Genomic DNA, 19,246 nt, shown 5'->3' with positions numbered 1-19,246 from the left:
ACCCTGGACAGGTCGCCAGTCTGTCGCAGGGCATTGTGTATAACTCGATGGAGGGAAATGTGTTGGAGAAGCTAGTGGCTGCTGGCTGTGGTTGACGATCCAGAAGGTTGAGGAGCGAGAGTTTGATTGCGGAGGAATCCAGGAAGTGACGTGCTGGTGAAACAGAGAGAGGCGCATTCAAGAATGGAGCGCAGGAGAATGTTAGCATAACGCTACAAGGAAAAACACAGAGGTACCGATAAAACTGAGGGGTTGAAGAACGGGCAGCCAGTTCCTTTTATTCAGACGTTGATGAGGCTTTATGCAGAGCAGGAAATAATATGGTTTTATTTTAATGTAGTGTTATTTTCTCGCAGACCTTTGCTGTCAAGCAAAAGTTTGAGTCGCACCCAAACATCTTCAGTGCGTTCTGGGACTCGAGGCGGTTGAAGCTACTGCTAACTAGCTACTGTTAGACCTTTGCTAGCTAGCTTGCCTGCTAGTCTTTTTGTCTCTGTAATGGGAAGGTGCAAATTTATCAGCAGTTGGCTGAAATACGTTTGTTTTTGCCACTGGCTGACTTCTACTGCCAACCCGTTGAAGGTTAGGTGCTAAAAAAACGTTTTAAATTTAGCGCTATGGGGGTTAAAGCTGTAGAGAGCCATATGTAGTCTGAGAAACACAAACCTGGGTCCAGAGTTTGAGCTATGTTTGATTGTAATGCATCGAGTTCCTCGCACCATCCCCTATATTTATAGTTGTTGTTTTTTTTAAGGTCTTAAAAAGTCTTAAATCTGAATTTATACATGTACAAAATTTGTACGTTTTCACCTCGTTTAGTCATGGCGTTCTCTGTTCAGGTAAACATTTAATGAAAGTGTAATAGGTGAAACTGGCACTAATTACAGCTATGTAATCCAATTTTACTTATCATTTAACAACTAACATGCAGTTCCTCTCTTAAATATCAGTCTATCAGACCTCCCAGTTTATTTTCAGAGATTTGATGTTGCTGCTTCTTTTTTAATTCTTTTTTTTTTTCTTTTAAAAAATTTGCTTTAAGCTTATTTGTTTCCATGGCAGTTGAAAAAAAAATACCCTTCCCAATTTGACCTGTAGATAAATTTACATCCTAGTCTGTTACATTTGCAGTTGGTTTGAACTGCAATGTAAGTCAGGGCGAATAGTTCATTTCTTGTAGCAGTTGCTCCTGAAACATATTTGCCTTACTGAAATGGCCTGTTCTTTTGGTTTCCTCTCGTTTTGGAGAGGATCGACATCAATTAGTGTCACATTTAAATCTCACAGAAACAAAATCATGGTTGACTAGTTAGAGTCTTCTAGAAACTTAAAACTTAGACAAAAAGCTTTTTTAGCATTTAGCGGACAGGAATTATGTGTTGGAATGATTGTGCCACTGGTAATTGTTTTTATTTTTTTTGATGGATGAGTAAAGGTATTTATTCAAAGGTTGGATGTTTAAAAAAATGTTTTGATTATATTTCCAGTTTATTTTCAGAGATTTTATAAATGCACAATGAATTTTTTTCCCATATGGGATGTTGCACTGTGTACCATTTGAAAGATGAATATGTAAACACTAGATTAAAAATGTATATATATATATATAAATATATATATATATATATATATATATATATATATATATATATATATATATATATATATATACTCTATATAACTAATCTATTAGATTTGCACTGAACAATTTTCCTGCTGCATTTATACATTTTGTCATTGAAGAGTTGTCATCCGCATATGTTCAGTAGGCGTACCCTACTTGCTGCTGAGAATAGGGAAGCCAGTTTGCATGCTTGGTGCAGGACTGCTCTGCATTTTATCCCACACAAAAATCTCTTTTTGTTTTCTTTCTAATTGGTTGGAGGCCGACAGAAAGGAACAGAACCGTTCACAAGAGAACCGCCTTTGCATCCTCAGCTAAGGCACCACTAAGTGCGGAGGCCTCTGTAGGTGACACATAAACGTATAAAAATGATACTGCAGTATTTTATACGTATATAATACAAAACTATAACCTGGAGGCTCTATCAACAGGCAGCGTGTGGAAGTACGGGGCACAATGCCATCGAGACCCTTTTTTTTTTCCCCTTCCCTCATTCAAGGAGACTTTTACAATTAAAGTTTATGCAGCCGCAGTGCTTTGTGGGATCTAATTGAGAAGACTGTTGGCATGCAGAAGTAATTATAACATGCAAATCCTCCTCCTGTTTGCTGAAACACCCCCTACCCCACCTTGATGAGATGTGACCAGAAATTCCCGGGGCCCGCAGCCTGGGTTCAGGCGTCCGCTGGTGGGAGAGCGAACTGACACCGATGAACTCTACCTGTCAATAATTATGCCTGCTCTCTGACAGGAGTCACACAAGGGCACCTAGCTGTGCTCTGCCAGCCCGCTCTAATTGGCATTTACAGCTTCCTGAGTGGCAAAGTTGTCAAGAAAACGCTCTTGCAGCCGAACGGCTATAGGCAGATGAGTTTTTCATTAGTTATAGATGACGGACAACACTGTTTGTCAGAGAGTCACTTCAGATTTACGTTTCTACATACACTCCTAAAATAATGGCCAATGTCGTTTTTTGCCAAAAGTGATTTCATATTTGAATGAAATTACTTTTTTGGCGACACAGAGGTGGCGATTTATTGGCAAAAATAACGTCTGGCAGAAAGTGATTTGGGGGATTGTTTTAGGAAGGCGAGAATATGCAACACTGTCATTTTAGCTTTATAGTGAAGCAGCTGCTAACATGTAAAATATTTTCTGAAAGTACGTGTGAACACTTGTTAAAGTCTCAATTTTCTGTGTGATGTGAAAAAAATTAGGTCGTGATTAATAATTTCAACACTTGTTCCACGTTTGACGTTACATTCGCCTGGTTTGGGGTGAGAAGATGTGAGAGCGAAACAAAAACTCAAAACTCTTGAACACATTTTGAAGCACAGATTTTCTCTGGTACACATATTTACTAAATATAAAGTTCAGCCTTTCGTGTATGATTTCCTTGAGATTTGCGTACTTTGTTTGCAGAACTTTGCAAAGAATTTGAAGGATTTCATTCTACAAAGGTATCAGTCTGGACAAGGGGACAAAAAAAATACCTAAACCACTGCATAAAAAGCATGGTACACTGAAGAGAGAGCATGTTCATAATTTAAGAAAATGTGGGTCAGGGTGGACAATACCAATCGGTTTACTGAAGCTAATAAAAAGTCAAGACAGAAACATGGATGATGTTACAAACTCCTCTAAATTTTGCACAATTTTAAGCAAAAACAATGAAGTAATTTTTAGAAGTCTATTTATCTACGCATTTATCTAAGTCCTTCTGATTGAGGGAGAGTGAAGTAGTGATAAATCACTACTTCACTCTCCCTCAATCAGAAGGAGAAAACTGTCTCTATATTTGTATTTTTTTTTGTGCCTGCAGAGCAAAGCATTTATTCACTAGTGATCTATTCAAAGTCAAAGCATTCTAGAGAAACACCTTCATTACCTTTTTAGGGTCGATTAAATCCAAGATAATTAGTGGTGTCGGAAAAAGACAAATTTAATTCAGGAGAATGAAAACGTAGTTGGTTGAAATGTTTCTGCCTTTTAACTCTTCTGCTACATTAGAATTTGTAGGTCCAAAAACTTAAACGCCTAAAAAAAAAAACCTCAGCAGGGCTGATAAAGAAACCCTCAAAATGATCATGTTATCACAATAAGATCCACTAAGACATATTATGTTTTAACTTGCGATGGCGCACTTTTTAAAATCTTTGTGCCACTTGAATTCATGGGTTGGTAAATGCCTGTTTGGCGTGGCGTTTATTCTGTCTTTTTAGTTTGCGTGCCCTAATTAAATTTTCAAAACGTCTTAACATGAACTCGCACCACAAGCTTGCAGCCGAAGGGGTGAAGAAGCATGCTCTCCTTCTCCCAGTGAACGCTATGATAAAGATTGACACCTGAACTCCTGGTTTTTGTTTTTTTTAATTATTATTCTTCAAGAGTTTCAAAGACGAGCAGCGATGCCTCCAGGTGCACGTCTTCCCGGATCTGTAACTCTGGATGCTACCCATTTGGAAGGCTGCGGCGGCAGAAAGCAGCTACAAAGTGATAAATAGAGACAGCAACTTTCACTTCCTGTTTGATTCCTGCTGGGTTCCTCTTATTTTTAGGCGTTTTTACTCCAGCAGCTTAATGTTTCCAGATTATTCCTGCTTTTATAATCTAACGAATCCCCGTTGTGATGATACGTGAACCAGTAGGAACAGGTTTTTTGTTTCTTTTTAAAGATACAGCAGCTATCCTCCAGCACCAGTTTGAAAGCACAGCTAAAAGAGGCATATGTAGCATTAATTTATTCCCCCATCTCTGTTCTGTCCTCTTGACAACTCACTTTGTTGTTGTGTGCGCGTGTGGGGGTGGGGGGGTGTGCGTGTGCATGCATGCGCTGTTTTCTAGGGTGTATATGCGTGGGTAGTGTGTCTTTTAACGTACCGGCGTATGTGTGCTTTGTGTAAAAACATGCTGCGTTGGTGAAAATTAGCATTTTCGTAGCTAAAAATGCCTTTTCTAGTTGTTGTTTTTTCTTAAATTGATACAAATGTGGTAGATGTGTTCAGAGGTAGAGATCAAGAGAGTAATTAAGACACTTATGGGTCTATTAGAATTCATTACCTAATGCTAAGTTCTTGATTTACTGGTGAAGTTGGATTTTTACTTTTAAGAAAATAATAGAATATCATATTCGCTCAAGGTATTGTGAAGTATATTGATTCATTGCAAAGTAAAAAAAACATTTTTCTTCATTATTATTATTTCTCTACATAAACATTGCCTGTTTTGTGTTTAAAGATGCGTCTATATGACTTTTGAGAGAACCGGTAAACCATACAAGACTTTTTTTCTACAGACTACTCCTTTTTGGTCAAAGCATTTGTTTTTGTTAGCATGGCACATGTTCATTTTAAACGAAATGAATTAAATAAACAAATAAAATTAAAAAAAATTAAAAAGAGGCACATTACTGGGTGCAGCTGATTGCCTTAAAAAACAGACATTTAGTTCAGATTCTGCTTCTGATATTTTGATTTATCACAACATATTTATACATTAGAGTTACTTTTTTGGTCAATTTAGTGTGACTTTTTTTTTATAAAAGAAAAGGAGACTAGTTTGGCACACAAGTTTTAATTTACAATGGATTTTGACACTGATATTGGGTCAAACATCTCTTTGTGATTTTGCCCCACGGATGATAGAAATCGGCAACAGCTGAGACATGAGTGCTGCCGTCCACAGCGAGGTCAGTTTCACATTAAAATGGGAAGAGAGGCTGCCTATCAAGAGAGAAGCGCTGCTGAAGTTTTGACGAGCCGACTGTCTTCTGCGGAAAACCTTTACGGTCAGGCGGAAAAAGAAAGATTGAGCTGTTTGACCACAATAACAAGAAGAATGGAAGGGTCCAGGTGAGGCTTTCGAACCTAAAAACACCGGCCCCGCTGTCAATAAAGGTGATGGCAACATGCTAAAAATTCTGCATAGAAAAGTGGTCAGACATCCAGTTGAGTGAAAAAAGCATTTGGTTTGTCTGTGTCTTGCTCAGTGGTGCTTTTCTGCAAATTATAAGAGATGTACGAATGTGTTTGAGGGCGTATTTACAGAATAGATTGCCTGCTTTGAGATTAGCGTGTCATCCATGGAAGATGAGTAGTGTATGTGAACTTCTTATATACTGCACTTTTATTCTAAACGTGCAGAAAAAGCCCAGTTTGGACTTTTTCTGCTCTCCTTTCCTACTATGAATTAAGATATGTTGGGAGTTAGCTGTGCCGCTAACATAATCTTTTTGCTTTCCAAAAACATTGACCCAGACAGAACCTCTTTTTTTTCTTTCTTCTGCAGACAGAATCTTTAACACCAACTTTAGTTTCTATTCCACAAAATTTGGACGGCTGCCTTAATCGACTGTACCTTTAAACTTTTATAACCGCCCTCTGCATGCCTTATGTGAACACTTTTCTCCAAGACTTTTGGGGCTCAGAAGAGAGTTTCCTTTATAATACATATTCAGTATGGCTCGGAGCAAAGATTACTGCATTCCCAGTTAATAAAGATGTGTCCACGGTAAGGCCTGGACAGAATGAAACGCACGCCAAAGCTTGGTCTGTGACTCACATGAAGCTTTGTGAGACCGGGGACTTTGTGAGATGTGGGTTTGCACTAATCTCAGTGATAGTAATTTCAGGATTGGAATAAGCTATTACTGACATAATTCGATTAAATTTTAATTTATTACATGACTCAGGGCTTGACTCGGGCCTGGTACAGTAAGTCATTATTTCCAGATTGGGTTCTGGTTCTGTATTTTTTCTCTCTTTGTTTTTTGGGTTAATTCAGGCTGTGAGAGATCAAGTGAGTTAAGGAAAGAATCTAAACCAGTTTTTGTCACGTGGGGCAAAATCTTCAAGTCAAAAGGACTCACAAGTCAATATTAATAATTTTTAAAATATGATATTTATAATGATATTTTTTAACCTACATAACAATAAACTAACTCTGCAATACCTTAATTAAGCAAACAAGCAGTCATTTTTTTGCCTTTGTTTCATGCCTTTTGTTTTTTTTAGGAAAGGCATGTGTTGTAAACTATTATGGATCCGAAATGTAATGAAATTTTTGGAGGTTTTTCTTATATAAAGAAAGCTATCCAACTTTTGGGTCTTGATTGAAAAGAAAAGGAAAAAATATGTTGTTTCTCAATGATAACAAAATTTAGGTTCCTTTTTCTTTGCTGTATCTAGCCAATTTTAATAAATTAATTAAAAGTAGCTATGCACCAAAGTCTGTTTTTGAGCAAGAGTCACTGGATAGATGTGGTCCACGCAAGAAAATTGCTAAAAACATGGCTATATAGAGATGAAATACTTTGTATTTTATCTCTAAATGTCACCAACATTTTCTAGTGTACAATGGCTGAAGGGTTGGCTGCACTGGTGGCGCACAATGGCTACTGGAGATAATCACCCCATGACACAACACGTATCAGTAGGTGTGGACAATGGATTCAGAGATGACTAAAACACCTGGGGGCCAAAATTGGATCATTTTTAAATGATACAAATTCTTAAATCTGCATCGTTTCCAACCTCTGGACATTTGTGTCCGGTGGTCAAAAATGTCCAGTGAGCCACATGTGGTACAACCCTGCTCTACATTTTCTGGAGTATACACACAAAGACTGCCGTACTACTAATGCTAGTCATGCTAACCTTGCTAGTCCTGCTAAGGCTAATATACAATATAATATACGAGACTAAAGAATGAGAGGGCTTTCAGATTTCACCTGGAAGCCCTCTAACACACGTGAAGTGATGTTGCCTCTGCTCTTTAAATGATTAATAACTACTCTGGACAGGAAGGAGAAAGGCTAAACCTATTCTCAATGCTGTTCTTTTTCTCTTCTGATATTACAGTTTCTAAAGAGGAACCAGAATCGGCTGAAATCAGTACCAACAGGTCAAAGCTTCACCAAAAACAATCATCTCCAGTCATCAACTGATATTTTTTGTCTCGGGTTCGTGAGGATAGATGCCACATTCTTCAGTCAGTTTTCAATACATTTAATTATCCACATGGTAAAGGGAAAAAAAATGTATCTGGGCCAAACTGTCAAAGTAGTGCATTAGTAATTACTTATCTTTAAAAGGCAGGGTGGAAGGGGCAAAACAAAAGATGTATATGACTTACTGATTCTTAATTAGTTTTCCTGTGGAGCCGTCATCAGAGTGAGCATCATCTTCACAAAGCTCCTAGTTTTCTCATTCTCCCTCCAGTATTTAAATGAAGGTATTTTATATGCGTTTGTTTTTCCACCCACGAAAGCAAACCTATAATACAGAAAGAGTTATGACTCACCACTGTCCATAGGTAGACCTGCTTAGCTCCCATCTGCTCTACACTCAGATTCATTTACTAAACCAGAGGCACATTATAGGCTAAATAAGTATGTGGAGATGTAACTTTTGTAAAACTTGCTTGAAATTTATACAAGCAGATGGTCAATGTATAGGTGTTGTATAGTAGGTTTAAAAAAACAAAACAAATAATCCCATTCACTTCCCACGCTTGTCAACTTTTACAGTAGATGAAATTTGGAAGACTTTTTATCTTGCTCTGGATAGCATCCATTTCTGAAATATTTTGAGAACCGTCAGAGGGTGCGTTCGCACCAGTCCTGTTTACTCTGCTTTAATCAAAATCTGATTCGTTTGTCTAAAAATTCTCTTCGTGGAAGTGTGAAAGCGCAATCGAACTCCGATGCGGACCAAAAAAAAAAATCGAACCGCGATTCGCCTAAAAACCTCGGTCTCGGTTTGGTTGAAGTGAACTCTGCTACAGTTCGAATGCATGTGGGAGCATCAAGCGGACCGGAGACCACTCCAAAAAGCAGGAAGTGAACTGCAGCGCAGGGCATTCTGGGTAAACACGACCAAGACAAATGCTTTAGTCTAGCGCTAGCTAGAAGTCGATTGTGGTCTTTCGCCAGAGACAAAAGAGAAATCGTACAGCCACTAAAATTTGACGCCACTCCATCTACATTTCGTGAAGAATGAAGTTGTCCTCTTAAGCCAGGGGTGTCCAAAGTCGGTCCTGGAGGGCCGCCATCCTGTGTGTTTTAGTTCTCTCCCTGGTTTAACGCACCTGGATCCAATGATGGCTCATTAGAGGCCTTAGGAGAACATTGACAAGCTGAGAAGGTTGTTACTACAACCAGGGAGAGAACAAAAACATGCAGGATGCCGGCCCTTGAGGACCGACTTTGGACACGCCTGTCTTAAGCTGTTTTCATGTTTTTTCTATTAGCGCCATATCTTTGTTTGACACAGTGTAGTGTGAAAGCAAACCACCCTAGCTGAAAATGTAGCAAAGGTAGCAACCGAGTCTACCAGACTATCAGATGGAAAAAGCCTTTAAAATTTGAATAACGTGGTTATTCGTGTTAATCATGGGGCGTTAACTCTAGCAAGATGACTACGGTCAGAGAGATCTTCTTCACCCTTGGAAAACCATATGTTATATTATTATAAAAGAGTTCTGAAGCATGGTTGATCTTTTTTTTCACTTAGAAAGTTGTATAAGGTTTTGATGACCAGAAGGAATGAGATTTTCCTCTGTTCTTATTCTGCCTGACTTGTTTTCCCCTCTTTACTTTACAATATCAGGAGACACATTTTAATAAAGACTTCCTGAGGTTTGCCAACTTAGCCTCTGCAGGCTAATCAGAGCATAATGAGCCCTGCTGGAGAAAGGCCCTGAAGCTATAGCTATTTCAGACTTATCAGCGGTTAATACAGTGCAAAAGAAATATCCCTAATTTCCTTCTGTAGAATTTGTTGTAATATTTTTAAAAGCGGTCTTGGCCGAGAGTTCACCTGGTTTTCTGAAGGTCTTTTCTTTTTTTAGTTTTTACTTTTTATTTTCAATCCGGGCGTATTTAAACATGGAGGAACCCTGAAAACTTACAAAAGAGGAAATATTTGTCCTCTAAACTTCATCTGCTAAAAATTAATTAACTTAATTAACGTGGGTATTGAAAATAAGACAGAAAATGGGTTCCAGCAAAGACCTGCAGCAGGATCTGAACGATGCCTCGTCACCCTGCAGTTCATCTTCCACCCTGTCAATTTTTAGTAAATAGCAAAAAAGAAGTCCAGCAAAAGTATTCACACCTCTGAACCTCTTTTAAAATATTTTTTAATAAGTTTCATCTTAAAACTTCAAGGCATTTCATCGACACTTTATGTAATAGACCAACAGTGGTACATAATTTAGGGGTGGAAAGAAAATACAAATATTTGTTTTGTTTCTTTCATAACCACATTTTACCAAAACTACAGCCACAGGTCATTTGCAAGTAAGCAATTAATTACATGATTAATTAAAATTAGATCAATAATTTCCATTCTGATTTTCAAGATTTTTTTGAAGGGCGATTTGAACCCACAGTGGGCCAAGAGAGGCGGCTTTGTCGTCCATCGCTGTTATTTGCGGATGTTGCTTGTGCGCTCTACAGGACTACCATAACTGCGCGAATACTACTGCTCCGGCCAGAATCCTTGTGTGTTTAACAAAAAATAATTGATGTGTTAAAATCTATGCCATTAATTCATCAAAATTAATGTGTTAAAGTCCAGACACAAATCTTAATACACACCTAATATAACAAAGAAGCGCCATAGCAACACACATAATTCATTTGCCTAACATGGGTTAATATTTCACATAATACCCCTTATATTCTCCATGTTTTCATCAACATAAAACATTTATTTAGAGATACACCAAGAAACATGACAAGACAAGAAAAAGTATAAATGCAACATATAATTCGTTTGGATAAAATTGCTCGTTTACGTTTTCCTGATGACTAGCTAGATTCAGACAAAACAGTAAGTTATTTTTATAGATTTTTTTTTCTTTGCAAGTTTTACACATTAGCTAATTGTACAAGGAGCCTTTTTGTTGTGACACAGTCTGTAGCAGTTTGTTTTACTGCTCTGTATGCTTGTGGGTGTTTGGCATGTGTCACTATATAAATTGTTAAAAATGACTGTACTTCCTCAGGAAACTTAGGGAGGCCGAGCCATGTCGCAATGTGTGTTGTTGTTAATTGCGCAGAGGCGTGACAACAAAAGCATCCGCACTGGAAACAGAACAAACCTGGCTCGGGTTGTGCACGGCCCGAGACAGGAAGCCCCAGCAGCGAGTAATTACGACTGCCCAGAACATTACCGGGAGCCCGTGAAGCAAACATCAATTATATCAGCGAGGTCATGTGTCTTTGCAGAGCCCGAAGGGTGCTGAGAGACAAAAGCCACCCAGCTACGGTCTCTGCACCCAGCTGCTGTTTGATAAATCAGAAGGACTTGACCACTGCCCTAACAGCGGACTGTATTTTCTGAAGCTGTAAAGGCAGTTTCCTTTTAAACTGAGTGTGCTTTTTGTTGTTGTTTTTCATTTACATTTTTAGCATTAATAATTTTCTTGACTTGCAGGGCTTTGCAAAAGTATTGACACCACTTGATTTTTGTTACAAACCCCAACCTCAAAGTGTCATTACAGTTTTATGTGATAAAACCAAAGTCCCCTTGAGTCTAAGTGGCTCCCCAAAAAATGCTTATTTGTATTCGTATTTCAATTTGTAAAGATTTGATATTCTCTCCAAAGTTGGGAATCCACGTTGGTGCATGTGCGGGCAAACAGCCAAACTACTTTCATAAATATTAGATGATTTTCTCTTCATACAAATTAACCAGCATGTGACTATTTCAGACATGTATCACAGACCAGGACTTACTGGGTCATCTTGGAACCCGCAGATAACTGCTTGTAGTTCTAGTTTGATTTGAGTTGGAGAAGAGAAACATCTGAAACTTCCAAGACTGGAAACTGAGGATCGAAGTTGGCCATCCCCGGCGTAGGATTATTTTTCTCTGGCAAACACTTTCTTTGGATGAATGTTTTCCTTCCAATTCCCAATTGTGCGCTGCTCAGTGCAGGTTTAGCACATAAATTCCCAATGAAACAGTAGTCGCAGCATGATAAACTATCAATCCATGTGAATGCACTGCAGCTCCTGAAAACAAACAACGCAGACACAAACTTGAAATTGTGTCTGCATGTAATTTATTCGTAAGATTTTGTCCCCCCCCAGGTGGCTGGCCACAAAGAATTAACCTCAACTCTGGTTCATTTTGCCTGTTTTCCAGTTATTGGATTTAGTGACCGGCACTAATATCAAGCAATAAACGGAACGTGAGGTGGAGCTGCCCTTTTCATCTCACTCATTTGGCCATTCATACATCTATTCACGTCAACTTCAAGCCTGCTTTGAACCCATTAGGGCTGGAGTTTCGCTTTTTGAGCAGCTCGTCCTCATCTTATTGCAATTCAAAGACCTACATTTTGAACGAGAGTTGCTGTGGCAACAAAGTTTCCCCCCCCCTCTCCCAGAGACGTGGAGAGCTCAGTGGAGTATCCTTGATGGTGTGGCAGAAAGTGCTCAGGCACAGATGGTCCTGTGAGAAACCATGAGCCTCATGTCCTAGTTAGCATCGGAATACTAACGCAATCGAGCAAGGTCACTAATGTGTCGAAGTTTAACACAGCTTAACCAGCTCTTATGAAGGGAACCTAACGTACAGAAAGGATGAGGTATACTCCCCCAAGTCTCGCTCACTCTGTCACACTTTGCTGCCAGCGGTAAAAAGCGTTGCAAATAAATTTATTCTAAAGGGGGTGGCTCATAAATCATCCAATTCCAATAGTGTGTTTCACTTGCACGAGGCTTAAGCTCACAATATTTGTAGCTGATTTCAGAAAACGACTGTGTGTGTGCGTGTGTGTATATATATATCCAGTTGCATGTTGGTCTAGTTGAAGAAAGTTACATCTCAATGAGTCAGAGTAAGGTGAGAGAAAAGTGCACACACATAAAACCAAGAAGAGGTCTGCCTCCAGTTCCTCTCTCAACACTAATGGTCAAGAGGAAAGTGGGATGAAGTCGAGCCAGTGCTGCCAGCATTGAGTAAATTTGATCAGCAGTCTTTGATAAAACTCTCCCACCGGCCTGAACCTGCGCTTCAAGCTGTTCCGCCGGCCTTAGATAATGATATCATAGGAGTCCAGATTTTAATGAGAGCTCTGATTGGGTGGCAGTATTTTGTGGCTAACAAGATGCCCTGTTGTCTGTCTGTGAGTGGCCATCCAGTCTGCAGTGTGTTGTAGCATGTGTGCACGTGTGAATGTGTGTGTGTGTGAGTGCAGCAGCGTCTCGTGAATTCAATTTAGGTGAGAGTCAAATGACAGCAAAGCACTTGCAGTCTTATTTGTCTCACTGCATCATCAGATTGTTTTTTTTTTCTTAATAGAGACAACACATGAAAGAGGGAAGGAAAACTGGCCAACGCCAACTTTTTAATGAAATTTGATATGTGACATTTAAAATGCCGCATGAGTCACGCAGCAAGAATTCAAATCATATTCAGAGCTGCTGACAATCTGTGCATTCATTACTATTGCCTTGACTCCTTCAGTATGCTGGACATAATTGATAGCACTTCTGGTAAAGGGATGTAAACGTAATACATTTTGATTTTATGCAGTAGCATACAGTCCGTCCTCACCTACTTATCCTTGCGGGGACGCAGGGGGGCTGATGCCAATCTCCAACAGTCACTGGGTGAAGCTGTGAAAATCTTTGAAAAATCATCCCTTTCATTTGCATACATTTATTCAGGGAGGAAAAACTTTCAATGAATGAAATTACTTTTTTTTTTAAACAAAATCACTAATGGCCACAATCTTTGACAACTTTGCTATCAATACTTTCTACAATTAGCTTTAGCCAAAAGGACAAAATTCAGTTTTCTCTCATGATGCTTTCCCATCTTGGCGCATTCCTCTTAAGGTCAACCTCTGTAGATCAGTGGTTTTCTAACCGTTGGGGTTAATGACCAGAACCAGTGGTCAGGGTCCTTTGGTAGCAATCGTTGGCATAACACTCGTTCTTTCTCACTGATCCACTCCAAACATACCTGTTGAGCAGCAGTATGACCTAATAAAGATGATTCTTGAACACAACACCAAAGTTGACAATACCATGAAGGGACCATAGAAGAGTTGCACAATTTTAGAAAACCATATAATGTGGCGTGAGGTTCTTTGGTAGGTCTTCATGGTTTGTCTCACGTCTAACCAAAACAAAGTGTTGGTCATTAAAGAGCTCCATCCGGTCTGACTACTGTTTGTTTAGCAAATGTAATTTTTCCACGTCTGTGATGAATGAAAGCGCTGTAAAATTACGGCACATAGTGTCACAAATCCCGAAAGAGGCACAGAAAATCCTCCTCGGTCAATTAGAATAATTATACTGAACATGGCTTCGGATTGGAACTCCAGACCTGGAGAAGGAGGGGGGACAAAAAAATCACCTTATGAGATCAGAGGGAGTGGCAGGCTGCAGAAGCCCATGTGTCAGGCTGCAAACCTAGACAGGCAAAGTAAGTTGGCATCTCTCTACCTAATCAGCATTAACGAGCTCTCACATCAGCAATCAAGCTTAAGGCATTTGCAGTTGAGGTCGATGCCAAAGAGGCTAACACGACTGGCAAAATGGCATCTGTTTATGTTCCGCAGGGGGGGTCTGCTACTGCTCCTGCAACCAAGGATCACTCCTTAACCCCGGTCACCAGAGGCGAGTTCTTTCACAGGCTGAGATCGATGAAGGGGGAATCAGAGAATCAGAACATCCCTAAAAACCCGAGAATCATCTAGAAAGTCCTTCAAGAGATGGATTTGAATCAACTCCTGTTCACTTTGTTTTCACCTTTGCTTTTTGTTGTTCTGATTTACATGACAGGTTGCTGTCTAATTTTTCGCAGCACCGGCGGCAGAATGTGAAAAGGTTATAGAAATCCTCCAGCCCTGTCTGACAAGCGCCCTTTTTCCTGCTTTAATTCCTCCACCCCGATGTAAAACGCAGTCTGGGGAAAAACAAATACACTTTGTCAGATGATGGTATGGTTGCCTATTATAGGCGCTGTGATCACTCAAGCTGCTATATTATATGGTGGTGATGCAGCTCCAAAAAAACAAACGAAAAAAAAAAGCAAAAACATTCTGTTATTTCCATTAAAAAGGCTTGCAGAGGCTTCTTACCGTGCAGGCACAGCCTTTCATCATCTCAGGTGCCATTATTTCAGCAAAGCTCTATTTCATTTTGTGATTGATGGTTCCCTGGCAGTCTCAGCAATCTTGGTCAGACTCTGGATGTTTGCAGCAGGCTCTCATAAAAGGCTATGATGCTATTTATTAATTCAAAGATCTCTTCTTTTTTTTAAACTCACCGTCTCTCTTTTTTTCTTCTTCTTCTCCTCTCTCTGCCTCTCACACAGTGCCTGGAAAATAATCACCAATGGACCGGCTGGTTCTGTGCGTGCTGCTGTGTGCAGCTCTGGTGAAAGGCTACAGCTGCCCCGGCCGCTGCATCTGCCAGCATCTCTCGCCCACTCTGACTCTGCTCTGCGCAAAGACTGGCTTGCTGTTCGTGCCCCCCACAATCGACCGCAAGACCGTGGAGCTGCGGCTCACCGACAACTTCATCACCATTATCCGTAAGAAGGACTTCCTCAACATGACCAGCCTGGTCCACCTCACCTTATCCCGCAACACCATCAGCCAGATCGTGCCCCACGCCTTCCTGGGCCTGCGCTCGCTCCGGGCGCTCCACATGGACGGGAATCGGCTCAGCGTCATAAAGAGCGATCACTTCAAAGGCCTCGTCAACTTGCGGCACCTCATCCTTGGGAACAACCAGATCCACCAGGTGGCCTCGACCTCCTTCGACGAGTTTGTCGTCACCATCGAGGACTTGGATCTGTCCAACAACAATCTGCGCAGCCTTCCCTGGGAGGCCATAGCCAGAATGACTAACATCAACACGCTCACCTTGGACCATAACCTTATCGACCACATAGAAGCGGGGACTTTCACTTTGCTCACTAAGCTGGTCCGCCTGGACATGACTTCTAACCGGCTGCAGAAGCTTCCGCCGGACAGCCTGTTCCAGCACTCCCAGGTTCTGTCAGATGCCAAGGGCTTCAGCTCGTCCACACTGGCGGTGAGCTTTGACGGGAATCCCCTCCACTGCAACTGTGAGCTGCTGTGGCTGCGCCGGCTGACACGGGAGGACGACCTGGAGACCTGCGCCTCGCCGGAACACCTCATGGACAAATATTTCTGGTCGATACAGGAGGAGGAGTTCATCTGCGAGCCCCCGCTGATCACCAAGCACTACTCCTCTAAGCCTTATGTGATGGAGGGCCAGGGTGTGACTTTAAAGTGCAAAGCCATGGGGGACCCAGATCCAGACATTCACTGGAGGTCACCGGACGGCAAGCTGGTGCACAACAACTCGCGCACCATCCTGTATGACAACGGCACGCTTGACATTCTCATCACCACGCTGAAGGACAGCGGGTCGTTCAACTGCGTGGCGTCCAATGCTGCCGGCATCGCCACGGCCGCTGTGGAGATCAGCATGATTCCCTTACCCTTGTTCGTGAACAACACCGGCCACATGCGCGAGGACCCCGGCCTCTCCGACATCACCACTTCCTCCAAAGCTGGCAATGACACAAAAGGCTACGACAAGCAGGACAAGAGGGTCCTGGTCACGGAGCTGACCTCGTCCTCCGCCGTGATCCGCTGGCCGTCTGAACGCCACATCCCTGGGATCAGGATATACCAGATTCAGTACAACAGCACTGCAGATGACACTTTGGTGTACAGGTAAGCCAGGATGGAGGCGGGATGAGCAGCGAGAGAAATGTGTGTTCCAGTAGACCAGTGTTTCTCAATTCTGGTCCTCGGGGACTACCGCCCTGCGTATTTTAGATTCCTCTGTTCCAGAACACCTGATTCAAATGATTGGCCTCCTCGGCATGCCATCTAGTGCTGCAGAAACACCTAAAACATGCATGGCAGCGGTCCCTAACGAACTAACTTCCCATTAACGAAGTAAGGAGAGCACAAGTCCAAAACTCTCGGAGAGCAACCACAGTAAAAAGAAAAAAACTCAAGTGGCATCAAATTGATTCAGTGTATTCCCCACATTGGCGCCAAAACTGAGTAAAACGCTTATATTGCATTGCAAGTCCAACTACCCCAAAGAGCAAAATGGTCTTAATCAGCATCATTAGAATGTAATATGACAGCAACAATAGCACAATAAGTATTTCACTCCATGTAACTGTATCATTAGAAAGGATTGGAAATAATTGGCTGCAGCACAGAAATAAATTAGAAAAACTCTGTAAAGCTGAGGTTTGTTGTAGAGGATTCACATCATTTGCTTATTGCAAATTGAAAACAGAACTATCACATTACAGTAACAAGTTAAAACAATGAAAGAACAGACTGGCCTTGAGAGAATTAATAAGCTTTAGGTTGACAAATTGCTTTTTTTTCCCCCCCTTTGGTATTATTCTCTCTCTAATGCCCAAAAGGTTACAAATTAAAGCTTAAACCTTTAATATTTTTGCTTTCTGAGTTGGATATGAAACGCATATAAGCTGCCCAAACACCCAAGATAAAGTGCAATAGTAAATGTTTTTCTTTGTCACGTTCAAGCTTAGACTTTTTTTTTTTTTTTTTTTAACAAATAAAAATATTGCATGCACCAGTATCGGAAGCCAAATACCTCGCAGAATAACGTTTCGGTGCAACAACAGATGTACAGTTTTTGATGTATGCTTCTTGCTTCCACCAGCTTTCTAAATTGCTTGATTTGTGAAAATATGGAACATTTATAAAAGTCTGTTTCCACGTTCTGACATATTTTCATCTGAAAATATATTCCTCAGTCTCGAGTCTTTTTTTTTTTTTACCTTAATAAAAAGGTTAATGATGTTGCCCCCATCACATTTCAGAATCTAGATGTTTTATTGGTTTTAACTCTATTGATTTATTAGTTTAGCTCTATCTACCAATAAGGTGACTTCTATAGGCATCTTGCTGCATTTAATTTTATTCAGTAAAGAAGTAACGAGTAAAGAAGACCTATGGATGTAGTTGTAACATGACAAACTGTCGATGAGGTTCAATGGGTAGGAATACTTTTGCTAGGCAATGTAATTACCGAAGTACAACACAGGCGCTTAAAATTCAGACCCAAGTGTTTGCAATTAGCTGCGACTAAATTATAGGATTAAAACGACTTTGAGGAACAACGCCATGTTAATACAGAATCATAATTTCTCTCTGCAATCTAACTGTGAGTGCAATGCTAATGTTTAGTCACAGTAAAAAAAAAAAAAAAAAAAAGGTATGTAGAGTTGAATTTCATAGTAGATAGGATAAAACTGAAAATTGAATAGCTTTTAGTGTCAGCTTACAAAGGCTTATGCGGGAGTAGAAATATCTCTCTCCCTTAAACACGGGGCTGAAAGTACCAACAGAAAGTCTTTTGATTAAGCTTCATGTGTTCCTTTTGAATTCTGTGACACAAATTTACTGTATTTCAGGATTTAATTTTGGCAGAGCAAACTAATAATAGTGGTTTACATGCTTTCATTCGCGCCCTCTTTTTTTTTTTTTTTTTAATCTTTTATCAGGTATAATGAGGAGCTCTCTTGTATAATTTTCTCATTCAGTTTCAGCGTGGAGCTGAGTGTTATTTTGTCTTTAGGTGGTACATTATTACCCACAAAATGATAACCATCAAAGTCCGCCGTTAGGGAAAAGGAACAGGCTTCTAATTATATTAACGGCAACGTTGACCCGAAGACAATGCCTTTGTCCTGCGTATTTAGCGTAATCTTGCGCTTGACCTTAGGTAATCACACAACAAAACACCCTCTCCCCAGCGCTCATCACTTGTCCTGCAGCCTGCAGCTGTTGTAGGGAGACAATAAAGCGTTTTTATACTTTTAACACCTTTGCTTTCATTTTAAAAACAAGCCTTAAAGAGCATAAGTTATTTTTTCGTACAATGTCTTGCCAAAGTATTCATAACCCTTGAACTTTTTCACATTTTGTCCCATAACGACCACGGGTTTCAGTATGCTCTGTTGGGATTTTGTTGCAAATTATGGTTAGGTGGAAGGAAAGTCAGCATTATTCTGATACCCCTAAAGGAAATGCCTCAAAGTTTTCATAGAGCTCAAACAACACAGCGGACAGATCAGGGAGGAAGATGTGGAAAGGTTTACTGTAGGGTTACTGAACAATGTCACCGGATTTCAGCATCTAACGTAGCACTTCAGTCCTACCAAACCAGATGCCCGTGGTCACTCTGGCGGTCCTGTTAGTCTTGAACGCCACAAATCTGGCCTTAATGGAAGGGGGGAAAGAAAAAAAGTCGTAGTCAAACAAAAGTGATTGGAAGTTTCCATCTACAAAAAAGCTTTCTCTGGTCATATGAGACAAAAAAAAAAAAAAGAATATTTTGACCTTTGCACAAAACACTGTGTGTGGCAGAGTACTAACTTCAGATAATCCTGAAAATACCGTTCTTGTGGTGAAGCATGAGGGTGGCCGCATCGTGTGGTAGGTTGATTGGACATGGGATTATACGGGACATTATTTACTTTTTCTTTGGAATTGATCAAGTATTTTTGACCTGAACGTTGGCTAAATACATGGCAAATCTTGAAGAGATGTTGTTGGAGGCTGGGA

At 40.5% G+C, this 19,246-nt stretch overlaps 1 protein-coding gene across 2 annotated transcripts in view; it reads left to right on the top strand.

The window, feature by feature from the left end:
* lrfn1 (leucine rich repeat and fibronectin type III domain containing 1) overlaps window positions 1-19,246 on the top strand; it is a 189,023-nt gene that overhangs the window by 167,521 nt on the left and 2,256 nt on the right. For both annotated transcript variants that reach the window (XM_027999308.1, XM_027999307.1), the window contains one exon: window positions 14,965-16,360. In XM_027999308.1, the coding sequence (XP_027855109.1) occupies window positions 14,985-16,360 (1,376 nt within the window). In that variant the 5' untranslated portion in view covers window positions 14,965-14,984. The remainder of the gene's footprint in view (window positions 1-14,964; window positions 16,361-19,246) is intronic.

The sequence above is a fragment of the Xiphophorus couchianus genome, chromosome 18, assembly GCF_001444195.1.
Source record: "Xiphophorus couchianus chromosome 18, X_couchianus-1.0, whole genome shotgun sequence".
NCBI classification, from domain to species: domain Eukaryota; kingdom Metazoa; phylum Chordata; class Actinopteri; order Cyprinodontiformes; family Poeciliidae; genus Xiphophorus; species Xiphophorus couchianus.
This window is presented reverse-complemented; position numbering and strand designations above follow the sequence as displayed.